The sequence below is a fragment of the Mesoplodon bidens genome (genome assembly GCF_964165515.1).
Source record: "Mesoplodon bidens genome assembly, chromosome: 9".
NCBI lineage: Eukaryota > Metazoa > Chordata > Mammalia > Artiodactyla > Ziphiidae > Mesoplodon > Mesoplodon bidens.
The window spans coordinates 93,218,111-93,233,166 of record NC_138166.1 but is presented as its reverse complement, the minus strand read 5'-3'; the positions used below and the strand labels follow the sequence as shown (position 1 = coordinate 93,233,166).

At 40.1% G+C, this 15,056-nt stretch overlaps 1 protein-coding gene across 4 annotated transcripts in view; it reads left to right on the top strand.

The window, feature by feature from the left end:
* The window catches only part of KDM7A (lysine demethylase 7A), a 273,273-nt gene that overhangs the window by 67,266 nt on the left and 190,951 nt on the right, over positions 1-15,056 (top strand). For 2 of the 4 annotated variants that reach the window (XR_014016730.1, XR_014016731.1), the window contains exons 14-20: positions 182-336; positions 1,587-1,684; positions 2,172-2,320; positions 2,483-2,691; positions 4,010-4,095; positions 6,009-6,282; positions 6,942-10,817. Coding sequence is in view for 2 of the 4 variants with exons in the window: in XM_081244936.1 (XP_081101062.1) it covers positions 182-336; positions 1,587-1,684; positions 2,172-2,320; positions 2,483-2,691; positions 4,010-4,095; positions 6,009-6,282; positions 6,942-7,036 (1,066 nt within the window). In the remaining 2 variants the exon portion in view is untranslated. Of the gene's footprint in view, positions 1-181; positions 337-1,586; positions 1,685-2,171; positions 2,321-2,482; positions 2,692-4,009; positions 4,107-6,008; positions 6,283-6,941; positions 13,181-15,056 lie in introns of those variants that run through there. The other 2 variants (XM_081244936.1, XM_081244937.1) reach the window with 2 other exon arrangements.

Sequence of the window (15,056 nt, the reverse complement as noted above, 5' to 3'; positions counted from 1 at the left end):
TAGTTTTCAGTGGATTCCCTCTGTTCATTTAATCCCTGGTCCAGACCATTACACAGCTGCCTGAAATATGGGGAAAGTGTCTTAGTTCTCTATTTTCTCTGTAAGTTAAGGAGGATTTAATACCGTTGGGCTACATGGTTGCACTGTTTTCTGACTCGGTTGTTTTTCCCACTGTATACAGGGATGAGAGACAACCCTTTACGGATCAGAGTCTTTATACAGCAGACAGTGAAAATGAAGAGGATAAGAGAAGGACAAAAAAGGCAAAAGTGAAGATGGAAGAGAGCTCAGGAATAGAGGGGGTGGAGAATGAAGCGTCTCAGAAACCACTTAACAGTATGTTTGTTTTAATGGTCATTTTAAAGGTCTGCTCGTTACCCATGTGCTAATAATATGTAAAGTAACTTGCTCATTTTAAAGTGCTTAAATCAGTAGTCGGATTACAATTTCTGTGTCCCTGATACTCTTTTGAGAAGTCTGGAGCATTTCTGAGTCATCTCTCCATCAGGGAAATGCCAGATTTGACCACCAAGTGAGGGGTGGCGTCCAGGGAAGGTGGTATGAGTGACGAGGATGTCGCCGGCCAGTGACACCCTCATCTAGTGACAGTTTTTACAAGAGTCACATGAAGCTCATGCATCTTACGGACCTCTACTCCAAATAATAAAATAATAAAGTTGCAAGTTTAGTCCTATTTCTGAGATAATTTTAGCTAACATACATGTGGTTTTCAGAATTAGGAGACATATATAACTGGCTGATCTGAAGCTATTAACAACCCATGTATTGTTTTATTTGATTGCCTGTTGACAAGAAGGCCTCTACTTGGTTATTAATTGGTTGTCATCAGTATGATGAATAGTAACACCTCCTCCTCCTCGAGATCTTTCTTTGAAAGAAGTCTTCATTTTCTCAACATTTTTCAGGGCCTCCATATACCCTTCTATCTTAAAAAGGAGTTAAATATTTTAGTACTTGATAAGAAAATGTTCCAGGTGATTAACATTATTTAATCCATGTTGGATACCTTAGTCCTGCTAATTCTGGGTAAGTTGGGTATTGCTGTAGTTGCTGACTCTGCCTTTGTTCTTGTGTCGGGGGAGAGGCAGCTAATCAATGGAATTCATCCAACAGTTGCTACCGGCAAGAGAGAGGCAGGGCTGGAGCCTGGTTCAAGCTTGTTCGATTCACTGTCTACTTGAATGTGTCTTAGGCTTAGGAGAGTTTTGTTTTGTTTTCTGTTGAGAGAAATAATGCACAATGGAAAGTGAAAGGCATCTTGCAGCTAATTTTAGTGTTAGAGGTTTTTTTCTGGAAAGAAATATAAAATAGTCAACCCACCTATATAAGGATTATATCACCATATTCAACAAATACCCCAGATGTTTTAAGAATACACGTTAATCTGTATCTTGGTCAATTAGGGAGATAGTCCATGGGGGAAGAATGAAATGAAGACAACGAAAGCAGTGAGAAAAGGACGGAGCAGGAGCGGTTGAGACATCTCACAAAGTTGGACAGGCTTTGGATGGCACTTTATTCAAATTCTAATGACTCTATTTTTCTCTCATCATTTTCCTTCTCAGGGTTTTTAACAAGTGTGAAATCAGAACTCAGGAATCGATCATCAGAATATTCTGATATTTCTGATTCAGAAGACTCTGGACCTGATTGCACCGCACTGGTACGCCTGGAACCCTTAACTTAAAGTTATGTGACAAAAAGATGAACACCCACTTTCCTTTACCTAGGAGGAAAGTTGATGACAGCTTTCCCAAAGCCTGTCTCTCTGACCTTTGTGGCACAGGGCCTTCTCTGCAGTGGTAATTATACACACACATCCCATCATGTGACTATTTACATCTGGTCGACATAGCTTTTGTCTGATTTTGGAAAGGGTGGAGGGAGATACTGTTCTCATGTTTCTCGTATTTCTCTCATAGGTTATATTTCATTTTGCCTTAAAGAAAACCTGTACTATGTGGGTTTTTTTACTAAGGAATTATGTCACTGTAGTTATTAGAGATTTTCACTTTTTCATATGAAATACAGAAATAATTCCATGATAATTAAGATTCTCACTTTTCCTAGACGGATAAAGTGTTTCTGGTTAGTTTCTACAGACCTGTTCAGATTTCTTATATAGATTTGCCTCCATTTAATTATCTCAGAAAAATAATTTTACCACTGAAGAGTCTGAAAGTTCAGGTGATGAAAAGAAACAAGAAATTACATCAAACTTTAAGGAAGAATCTAATTTGATGAGGAGCTTCCTTCAAAAGAGCCAGAAGCCATCTAGAAGCGAAATTCCAGTTAAAAGGTAGGCATGCTGATGATGGTAGTCTTATTTTATTGTGATATAAATGATAGGAAAATGTTTGTTGCTTTGTTTGGGGTTTTTGTTTTGTTTTGTTTCAAATTTTACCAAAAATTTTATTAGAATTAAAAAGGTTCTTGTCTTTTTTGCTGATCCGCCCTTTAGGGAGTGTCCTACCTCGACCAGCACAGAGGAAGAAGCTATTCAGGGCATGCTGTCTATGGCAGGGTTGCACTATTCCACGTGTTTACAAAGGCAGATACAAAGCACAGACTGCGGTGGTGAAAGACGCTCTCTCCAGGATCCCAGCAGCTGCCACAGCAGTAACCATGAGGTTAGGCAGCTGTATCGCTGTGATAAGCCAGTGGAAAGTGGTAAGAAACATAAACTATAAGTCTCGGAAAAATAACATATAAGCCCCACCTTAATAGCCCTGTCATCCTAGTTGAGGTTAGAGACTATGAATAAGAACTGTTCATTGCACATCCTTAGTTGGAAATGGTGTTAAGCCTATTGGCAAAAGAATACATAATGTTGACAAATGTAAGATGCAAGTATAAGAACTCAAAATGTAAATTAATGGATTAAGAGTTGTGTTCACTGGCTGTCACAAGACAGTATTGTTTCCCTTTTATAAGTCGGTCAGAGTGGAGGGAATGTTTTGGTGTCTTAATTGATGTGCTAAGTTTGAACAACCAACTCTTTTTCCTTTTGTGGAAGCAAGTTTTGAACTGTTTCTGCTTGAGGATATTCTCTCCTACCTGAAAAGGAAGCATTAGGAAAGAGAGAAGACTCAGTGGCCTTATCAGTGATGCCACACAGTGTTTTCTTCTGTCTGCCTTTGGTGAAAAATTTTATTTCCCTAAAAATCTGAGGAGGACTGGGGAGAAGATGGTACCACATTAAAACTGAAGTCTGTTGTAGACATTGTGTTCATTCCCACCTAACTGTGTTAACTAAGTACCAGGAGCTTGACATTGATTTCACTTAATTCTCGAAACAACATTTTGGGTGTATGTAATGTGGCTTTAACAGGTAAAGGAGAAAAGACTTAGTGGATTTCACTTGCCCATACTTACATAGCTGTTCAGAGGTTGGAATTTGAACCCAGGACTAGACCGTTTGATCTCAAAATCTTTGCTTATTGTTTAAGAGGAAACTGAGGTTTAAAGAGGTTAAGTAACTTACCTTAAGATGCATTGATAATGGAAGAACTTAAATTCAAATCTGGGTTTGTCTGTCTTTCCACTGTACCATTCTGTCTCCCTGTAATCTCTTTGTCCCTTGAAAAGCTTCTATGGAAATGCTGCCAAATTCAGGCAAACATATGCCTTTATTCTATATGGGAAAATATATATTACTTTTAGAGAAAGTATTATTGCACTTGGTTTTACATCTACAGCAGATGGCCATAGAATTTGATCTAGGTCCTCCAGCATCTGGCACAAAATCCTGCCATAGAAAGACAGTCATTGGGAGAATTGAAAGAATTAACATGTTAGATTGAGAGCTGGTGATTGTTTTGTTTTTGAAGGGAAAAGAGTGTGGTGGAAGTATATGAATAAAGAGTTAGTATATTCATTTTAAAATAAAATGTCAATATAAATTTACTTTCAATTTTAAGTAGCAGGCTAACTTTGTTCTTTATGATCCAGTTTGTGTGAAGATCATTTAATTAAAACTTCTCTTTAGGGTATCATGTCAAGACTGAAGATCAAGACTTGAGGAGTTCTTCCTGGATTAAACAATTTGATACAACTTCCAGATTTAATCGTCAGGTATATTCAAGGTTTGAAACGTTAAAATAGATTGTCATTGGCTCTGTTTTTGCCTTCTTTTTTTAAGCTGCAATCAGTAATCAACCACTAGACCTGCAAAGCTTAAAAATTACCATTAAACGCACATTTGAACAGCTGTCCATTTTTAGGGATTCTGATGTAATGACTGATGAAAGGCTTATGGATAGAATGTGATCTGGAAGAGAACAGTTTATTTAAGAAAACAGTTAAAAACTCCTGGCTGCCAACACCTTTAGGTTATGTCTGGCTAGAATGAAACATGGAAGGAAAAAAAAAGTACCACGAGGATCCTTTTAGTCTCTGACGTTGTTGGTCAGATTTTTTTTTTAAATGTTATTTTATTTATTTTTGGCCGTGTCGGGTCTTAGTTGCGGCGCACGGGATCTTTGTTGAGGCGCGCAGCTTCTCTCTATTTGTGGTGTGTGGGTTTTGTCTCTCTAGTTGTGGTGCATGGGCTCTGCAGTTGTGGCACACAGGCTTAGTTGCCCCGCGGCCTGTGGGATCTTAGTGCCCTGACCAGGGATCGTACCCACGTACCCTGCACTGTAAGGCGGGTTCTTTACCACTGGACCACCAGGGAGGTCCCTGTCAGATATTTTTAGATACTGAATTTCTTTGAGAATTTGATGATAGTTACAGATTCTCTTTCCAGAAAAATATCCATCATAAATATGACTTGTGCTTACATTTTCTCGTGGTCTGTGTCCACCCTCACCCCAGACCACTCGTTGACTCCAGATTAAGAGTCCCTGCTCTAATAAGAGAAGGCACTTGATGTTTTAGGATCCTGGTGTATGAATGCTTATACCAAACAAAACGAACCCAAAATACCTTTTAAGAAAACCAAAACTTTACCAGTAGCACCATACAAGGAAAGCAGAATCAAAATTCCCATGTGGCAGAGTGGAGTCCTCAAGCCTCCCCAACGCCAAGCATTCTCTGAGTAGCAGAAATATGGGTAGTTTTTATGTTCTTCCTTTGGCTTATCTATATTTTCTAAATACTTATCAATTACAGTTATAGTAAGAAAAAGAACCAAGTTATTTTTTCAAGGCAAGTACAAGTTCTTTTCATGGAAGGATATGCTCCAGGGTCAAAGGTCAGCTAAGAAATCCCTGAACTATTAAGAATTCACTTATTCAGTGTATGATTTTATAGTGCCTCACTGGTTATAAAATTTATAACTCATTAGCATTATAGGATTTAGTATTAAAAGTAAGCTATTATTTAAATCTAATGGTTGTTTTTCTAATTGTCTGAAAATAAAGAAGTAGGGGACATGATTAGCAAGATCACCTTAGAGAAGATTGAATTTCTATTGAGTGTAATCTAGCGAGGTATTAGAAAGGTTGTCAAATGGAACAGCTGTTTCTTCATGCTCAGCAGTATCTGTGAGGCTGCTTTAAAGCAAGTCTGTGTTGAATGCTGTTTTTAAAAACTTGACCGTTAACAGAATCAGAAATTCACTTTAATACACACACACACACACACACACACACACACACACTTAAAAACTAGTTTCGTGAGACATCACATCTGCAGCATGCTCTTTTATCTTTCCTTCTCTTTTTAATTCTGGTCAGGACCCTCTCTGTTTTGATTTCAAGACCCACCAGTCATCTATCTATCTATCTATCTATCTATCTATGTTTTCTTCTCGACTTAAATTATGAGGCATCTTCAAGACTTGAATCCTTCAGCACTTCTAGGTTTTGGAATGAGATGACCCTCAGGAGGGGTGGTTTTCTGTGGCTACTACATGTTAAGAAAACCCAAGTTCAGTAATCTATTTCTTCTCCCTCTTGAATTGCTAATGCATAGAGAGGTTAAATACCTTACTTATCTTAAAGGAACCCTAAAAATTCGACCTTATTTCCTCTCTTCTTTTTTAGGATCTAAGTAGAGGCCAGAAATGCATCAGAAAGGAAGTTTCATCAGAAATCAGTCAGAAGGTACAAAGTAGGAATTCTGTGGACAGCAGTGGCTCAGGCCCTCAGAATGGAAAGTATACGCAGAGTTCAAGCTTGATGTCAGGGCCGTGCCAGATGAGCAATGGCAGTGTAAGCCCAGAAAGGCCTGTTGGTGAAGCTTCCTTTTCAGTGCCCCTTCACCCCACCAAGAGACCTGCATCAAATCCACCACCTATCAGCAACCAGGCAACAAAAGGTAACTGCCTCACGTGTGTAGGTTAAGTACGTTTCTGACTGTGTATGTTGGTGACAGTAGCAGTTTAGACAGACCTCGTCTGTACCCTCACGTGGCGCACAGCCTGCTGCGTCACAGACAGCGCAGCGATAGCAGCGTGCACAGGTTACTATGGGGACAGAGAAGCAGGATACCTCAGTCAACCCTGAGGAGCAGGAGGGGCTTCCTGGAGGGGGAGGTCGATCCTGGAGAGGCTGACAACGGGTTAGCCATGCTGAGGTGGGGGAAGGGACAGGGTAGACAGCACCGAAGGCAGAGGAGACAGTGTGACCCACAGGACAACGGGGAGAAACGGCACGGCGTTATGTATGAAACTGCCCTCAGTTTCGTTGCTGAAGCACAGTTTGAGGCAGGATCGGGTAAGAGCTCGTGCTGAAGAGATAGGCAGGGATCAGAGCGTGGGAGGGTCTCGTAAGTCTTAATGAAGGAGGTTGGCCCTTCCCTCCCACATGATGAGGCGGAAGAGTTTTAAGCAGTGGAATTCCAGAAGTGTGACCCTGCCCATTCAAGACACCGAAGAGCCTTTGCCTACCATGTCGCCCTCGTTGAAATCTTCCAGGTGCTGTCCCCTATGATTTTCATTGTTATTTATGCTGTTGTCGGTGTTCTGTATATTATAGGTAAACGTCCAAAAAAAGGAATGGCAACAGCCAAACAACGTCTTGGGAAGATCCTTAAGTTGAACAGAAATGGCCACGCACGTTTCTTTGTGTGACGGAGCTGCGGTTGTGGTCACTCTTCCTTTCGGAGACCGGTCTCGGGGTACGGGGTACGGGAGCCTGGAGCTTCCGCGCGCCCCCTCTGAAGCAGTTTGCATGTACCGTAGGGAGCACTGCCTGAAGAACAAAATGAACCTGATGCTGCATTTTCACTGTGCCACACCCACTCAGCAATAACCATTTTGGACCTGGTGGGGAGAGAAAGAAGGAGGGTAGAACCTTAAAAAGAGACCTTGAACTGGAAAGGGTCTCTTGTCAGGGCTTGAATTTCATTTTGTTGTTGGTAGTGTTTTGATTTATTTTCAGTGGTAGGGTAAAGAATTATCAATAATTTATTTAACAGATGTTTTTTTTTTTTAAAGTTAACAGCTTTTAAATTCTTTCTTTTTTAAAGCTATTTATTTGGAAGATTTCTGGAGAAATATCTCACTAATTTAGATTTAAGAATGTGAAGGTTTTTAAATTATTTTTGATAGTGCGTGTGTTACACGTGGAGAAGAGCCACGGTAACAGTAACTAGTCTGGACTCTTAAATTTGCTATTCAGGTTAAAGTCTTAAACAGGGATTTGATGCATTAATTATTTTAAATTAAGATGTATATGAAAATCATTTTATTTTATATAATTCATGTGTTTTTTATAAGCTAGTAGCTTCGCTTTTGCTAACATCCAAGGTGCATACTGTTATCCAGGTCGATTACCTATATCCCACCTTCCCTCTGCACTCCCCATCATTTCATAACGACACAAGACTCTTCTCTTTGCAGGGAAATACTTTCATAGCCAATGTGTAAGAACTACATAGAAGACCCCACATGTCTCATTTCATTAGACATTGCAATTTTCTTCTAAACAGAAAAATAGGCTTCTTGCATTTTCATTTTTTGCTGATGATATCTGGGTCCCAAAGAGTACAGCTTTAATATCTTTTTCCTACTTGTGGGAAAAGTATTATAAGTTTGGTTAAATTGTTATGTTTGTAGTTTTTCAAATACATTTGTAACTACAGAGGGCCTTCTTCGTACTACTGGTGTTGGAGGGCAGGACCAACACCTGCCACAGAGGTTATATTTTATGACGCTTTTATTCTGTATACCTAATTTGTTGGAAAATATGAAATATGGTTTGACTTAGAATATTCAACTCTGCATAATAAGCCGTAATATAATAAGACTATACTATATTAAGTTGTATAGAAGCAAGCATGTTGGAGTAGATGGTTTGAGTGTGTGTGTGTGTGTGTGTGTGTGTGTATTTAGTTTTTTATTTCTTAACCTTCTAAAGAATTATTTAAGATACGGATTTGGAGTAAAATGGGTGCTTTTTGCAGTTTCTTCCGTCTGTCCTAACTTAACCAGTGCACAGTGAGGTTAAGGATCTGGTTGAGCTTTAAGGAATCATTTCTCTCCTTTGTGCACAACTTTTACTAAGTGCCAGTTTTCAGTTGCTTGCAATAGCTTATATTTTCCTTTTCCGCCCCCCCCCATGACATAAAAACAAGTGATTTCTGCGGGGGGGTGGGGCGGTGGAGATATTCCCAGTTCTGACAATAGAGCATTTTACAAGTTCCTACAAAGAAAATATAGGCAAATTGGATAAAGTTTATTTTTATGGAGAAGAAATACGGCCATATTATGGGTTTGTCTTTTTTTTTTTTTTTTTTAACTCAGCAAGGTAGCAGGACTTTCCCTTCTGTATTAAGTATCACTTGAAGAGCTAAGAAAAAAAAGTCTATACCATTATCTTTCATGGTCACATTCAAATGTGTATTTTCAAAGAGAAATCTTTCTTACTCTGCCTCCGTTCCAGTATTTCATGGAATATATATGAAATATCTTACAAATTAGCCTTTTTGGTCCAAGTGACTGGACCACTGTCTGGGTCTTATCTGGGTGTCAGGAAGATGAATTTTTATGGGAGTACTAAAGGTCTATAATAGGCCTACTTAAACTCTGTACGCTATGCCAAAACTAGGTAGAGATAGGTACAGTCAGTCATTTGTTGGTCATCAGAGCTCAAGATGTCCAAAATGTGGGTCTGCCTGTTTCTCCCACCTTCCCCACACAATATATTGCTGTGATGTTTTGGTTTTCTGTAGACACCATTTTAGTGTTAAAATACACATGTTTTGGTGTTAGTTTAAGCATTGAGAATTATAATTTCTTTTTCCAGCTACAGTATGATTTGGGTTCTTTTGTTGCCTTTACATTTTTCACAGCTCTAGGTATTTTTAATTACCTTCTCTTTTCTTAGCTATAAAAATGAAAATAAATAATTTATTTTTATGAATTAAAATTGTAGCCAGTATCTGCCCTGTGTACTTAGGCTGGTAAATACTAATTTTAAGTAGCCAGCATGTTGAACTTTTAAGTGCAGGAACTGTGGATTCATTTTTGGCAGTGTTAGCCCATTAACTGGCTAAGTTCAAAAAACTTTCAGTAACATGAAATAACCACTAAAACAGAATACATGTAATCTTTTTGTGTATTGGTAAAAGTCCAGCCACTGATCCAGTGACTTCCTTGTCAAACCTCTTGTAAAATCACTGGCTGTGATGCATCCCTTTATCTTGTGGAAATGACAGAACTTTGAAGTAACTCAGCATCTGGACTCGACTGCAATAGACAGCCTTTCGTCTTTCCCTCAGTCTCATTTATTATGTGTTGTACAGACCCTGCAACCTAGGAAAACAGCAGTGGTGGCATTTAGCTACTTATAAGCAAATACAAATTATGTCAAACACTTATGATTTAACATATGCAATTTTAAGTGTAGTAGTAGGTAATCATTTTCCTATATTGATTCAAATAAGTGACTTCTGTTAACCTGGGATCCACTGTACTGTAATTCATAATGTCACATAATATTATGCTCTCCAGTATTGATTAATGGTGTAAACTATACAAAGCTGGCCGTTTATAATAGTTCAATACCTAGAAAAACTTTGAACTTCATAAGTATCAGTTAATTTTTAAAGCATACAGAATTGAAAATTCTGACTGAAACCGTCGTATAAACTCAGAAAACAAGCCCATCTTTATCACTACTTAGCACTGAATACTGCTTTATTTTTTTTGCTCTATTTTTAATAATCCTAATTATTGCCTTTTTAATGAACTCTACTGTATTTATTCATATGAGATCAGCAGGTATTTATCAGACATCTACTATGTGCCCAGCACTACTTCGTACTGTGGGGGGCATATAAAGTTGAAGCTGTATTGTTTGCTCTTGAAGGTATCTTCTCCAGGAAATAAGCAGTATTATTTTCACTTCTAAGCAAACTTAAGCAGGAGGGCCCATTCATAAGACAAAACTTTATTAGTTTTAACAGAGATACACTATACAACTGTAGAGGTAGAAGTAAAAATATTTTATACTTTCAAAATTTAAAAAACATGTCAAAAGTTAATAATCAAATGTTCGTAATCATAGGGGCATGTTACAGCATGAAAGGGAGCAGAAGGCCTCGGTGTCCGTCCAAGTTCTGCCCTTTATGTTTCAGCTGTGTGACCTCGAAGAAGTCACTTACTCTTTCTGAGTCTTAGTCTTCTCATTTGTAAATTTGGATCAAAATGCAGTTAAGAAAAACACAGAAAAGCATTCCTTAATCTGTTAACACTTAATATTTGCAGAGGATTTATCGTTATTTAAGTTACAACTGACAACAAATGCACATTTATATGCTTTTTTTTTTTTTTTTTTTTTTTTTTTTTTTGCGGTACCTGGGCCTCTCACTGTTGTGGCCTCTCCCGTTGCGGAGCACAGGCTCCGGACGTGCAGGCTCAGCAGCCATGGCTCACGGGCCCAGCCGCTGCGCAGCATGTGGCATCTTCCCGAACGGGGGCACGAACCCGTGTCCCCTGCATCGGCAGGCGGACTCTCAACCACTGCGCCACCAGGGAAGCCCTATATGCATTTTTAAATGAAAACTGCTGTTACTCATAAAATTTGCTTCATATCAAATATATGCCCAGAGCTTGCTACCTAAAAAATCTGAAGAATCTCTAACAAGATGCTGAATTAAAGTCAGAATCAGTGCATGAAGTGAAAGAAAAAGGAATGAGATACTTTATGGATAAGAGTGAGAATGTTTATCCTCAAGTAATCATTAAGATGATTTAAAGTAATTAAAAGATAATTTTAGGTTTTTCTCAAAGAGTACTGCTTCATAGATTCTGCATACTCTTCAGGGCACTAGCATAAGGTAAAGTAAGTCATGGAATTAAAATGATTTAACAACTATCCATGGTACTAGGGCGGGAAAATAAGATAGATGGGGATCAGCAAAGACAGCTCTGAGTTGGCCAACAATGGCTCGTTGGGTAGAGAGAGAAACAAACCACTGTAGTGTAGGAAGGGAGACTCGGCCGGACAGCTTCAGAAGAAAAGATTCTGCTTTTTTCAAGAAATGCTCTTTATGGTGATTAGTCAACTCCCCAAAGAGCTGATGAATAATTGTATGGTCCAGTATACTACTGCCAGAAGTAGCTATTGCAGTATGTAAGCATTTTATGATTTCATATTAAGAGATGAGGGCTTGATATAAATTTGAAAGTTTTTCAAAAGTTCATTTTTCTCGTTAATTATTAAGCTAATTGCTTCCTCCAAAAAGAGAAGTTAAAGATCACCAGTCATTTTCAGATGCCCTAAGACCTTCATCTAAAGCGGTTTTGAGAAAGTCGAACATCAGATCTTTAGCTTAAGAGAGACAAATGAAACCCAGCCAGGGCAGTGACTCGCCTGGGGTCACAGTGGATCCCAAACCTCTGGTACTTTGCTTCCTACAACAGCCCCTGTTCTGTGGCACTGTGAGGCCTCTGCTCATCCTGTGGTGGGTGATGTTGATACACTTTCTAGGAGCCAGGTGGAAAGAAAGGGGAAGAAGTCACATACTCATTACATTGCTGTTGAACGTAATGTAATTTTAATAATGGAGCCTTACTAAAAGCCCTTCCCTTATTTTTGATTTCTTTTTCAGTGAACGTCATGCCGTAAGTCAAATATTTGCTATCCCTTACATAAAAATTTTTTAAGTTAAGGACGTTGAGAAGCAAATGCCTGTTTTCAAAGCAATTAGCTTATTGTGACTGTGGTTTTATTCTGTTTGGTGGGGTTTTTTCCCCTTTAATGGGTGTGGGAAAATAATACTCATTAAGCTGCATTCTACCCCTTAGAGCCTCCCTCTCACCCTTCCTGTCCTTCCTAGTGTCCTGAAGCTTTGTCTTAACAAGCGCAACATTAAATTTTCTTTGTTAAAGCCTTTTTGAAACTGTATTCAGTGATTCTTCTAACAAGTTTGTCTGCTCTGCACTATTTCACTAATAAACCCTGGCTACCACGTAGCCCCTGACCTCCAAGTAGTTTACCTATGCAAGACCTGTGACCTCCTGAATTCACTTTTCTTTATTTCAGAAAGCACCCCTAAATGGAACTTGATCAAAGATAAACCTTGTCTCCACCCAGTTTTATTTTGGCCATTTCCTATTCAAAATGTCAGCTATTTTCCCCCAAGACGTTTCACCAAAACAGTGATCATAAGTGCTGGAATATATACTATTTTGCAGGAATAAAATAACCCAGAAATACTCTTATATTTCTTTGGTGGATCTTGGTTGGTAACTGTTACCAGCAGGAGGTGTAATATATAATGAGGAGTTGATTCCTTGCCTAGAATCATTTCTTCCCTCTAAGAGTCATAGGATTCACCTTTTATTTTTACAAAGCATACATATAACTTCCACGTTACAGTCAGGGACCTGAGGTGTAACTTGCTAAGTGAACCCCAAGGTTATTTTATCTTGCAAAAGAAACCTAAACCAAACTAAGGGCCTTACATTTATGGTTAGACTGAATCAAAAGCTATAACCTCAGTTTTTCCGAAAACAGCTTCTGACTGCAAAGCATGTCCTGCAGTTGTTAGGTGTGAAATAGCACTGATCAGGAAATGCACATCCGTCTTGGCAGGCTGCATTTCCTTCCGAAAAGACTTTTCTACTTTTAATATAAATTAAGCCATAACAGTTTCATGCTGTGGAAAGAGGGTGAAAAGGTTCATTTTAAGAGATTATATAATATGAACTTTCACATTTACTGTGAAATGTCGAACTCTGCCAGTGCTTCAGCAGGTTTGTTTGATTTTTGGGGGGGTGGGGGGAGGGTAAAGGGTGGTGACAGGGAGGGGTAGTATTGGTTTTAGGGGGTTTAAATCCGTGAAATTTGAAAAGGGACAGTTGTTGGCTATGGTATTTACTAGTTTTGTAGTAATGTTTTGCTAGCCTGACTGACTTTCCTGAGCTGATTTTCATGCCCATGGTCCCAGGTGACTGTTAGCCTTTCTCGTTCGGGGTGTCTGCAGAGTAGTGTCTTGTTGTGTGGATAGGCGGTCAGTGTGTGTGCACGTGTGTCCTTTGAATAGAAAAGCACACTGTGTGACGACAGAGTGAGGTGTGGCTGGGAAGTGGGATGCTGAAGCTTTAAGAGCATTTTTTTTCGATTCATAACAGTATTTCCCATCTTTTGCCTGCAGGCAGGGAAAGTGTACAGTATTTATTTTGTTTCTGTTTTAAATTTGTAAGTTTTTAAGTAGCTTACATTGGTTATTATAGGGGAGGACAAGTGACTTGTTTAAAGTTGTATTTGGTATTCCTACTTTCCAATTTCTGTATTTTAAAATATTGAAATTAAAATTGGTATTAATTCTGTTTTGATTTTTTTTTAGCACTCGGTGTATTTTTTGCTCATTTTGTTTGAAAGCATAAATGTTGTATAAAATGTGTCTTTGAAAGAAAAAAATCTGAATTCTATATCCAGTTCTGACTTTCTATTCCCTTTTTCTGCTTATTGAGTCTTGGGAGAATTATCTGAGAATGTGAAAAACTGTCAGACTTATGCTCCTTACTAGTTCTGAAGGTTTCAATGTAAAAAGTTATGTGTCTTATTGCTTTATGGGATGCGTTGCTGGGGAAGCAGTTGCTGAAACAGAGGAACACAGAGGGGTGACTGGGGAGAAAAGGCTGCTCTGTGGCCACGGGTGCGGGTGCTTCCCGACGGTCACTTAAGAGCCCTCGTTGTCCCCAGCCTGGGCCCCCCGCAGATGTTTCCTGAGCACCTGCAGAGTCCCGGGCCCTGCTCTAGTGCCAGAGCTACAGGGTGAACGAACAGCCCCAGTTCTCAGGGAGCTTCTGTGGCTGTGAAAGGCAAGGGAGAGCGAGGCGCCCTGGGCCTGGCTGCCTCGTGCAGGTGAGCACGGAAGTGCAAGTTCACCGAGGAGGACCAGGCGCCTTCTGGACATGGCACTCTGAGGGCGCCCAGCTCCAGGCCTGGGGGGATCTGAGTGTGCCGGTACAGAAGACCCAGGAAGCAGGACCAGTGGGGCCAGCGCTTCAGGGCGGAAGAGGGGCCTGGGAAGGGAGCGGGGAGGAGCAGCCCGAGCCGTGCTGGTTCCTGGAAGGCAAGGCAACCGAAGGGCCTGAGGCCTCAGCTCTTTCCCTGCCCAATACCTGCAAGAGCGCAGGAGGTGCAGAGGGCACACACCTCAACAGCCTCACAGGAGTGCTACCCAGGGCACGTTTATACCTCCCCTTTCTACTTCCTGGCCTGCTTTCGTCCAGCTGATGGAAACCCGGATCTGAACAAATCTGTTCTTTGGTAAAAAATCCGCATACTATCTGTAAGTCTTTGGGGGTGTTGACCCTTTATTAAGCTCGTCTGTTAGAATTGATGATCAGGACGTGCTGTCCTTAGACTTTAGCCAGATTTCCGTGTTTCTGCCAAGCAGTGAGACGGTGAGATACACCAGTAGGGATGCAGGGCATCGGAGAGTGCGGGAGGGGTGGCGTCTTAAGTCCTGTGCAGGCAGGCAGGGTTTGGAAGAGGAGCCCTCGGTAGCTTTGCTTGAGTACTCACTGTGGACGAGGCATGTTTTCATTTCTTCCTCACAGCAGCCCAACGAGCCAGGTACTGTCCTTCCCATCCTGCAGATGGAACCAAGGCCAGAGGGTAAATAACGTGTCC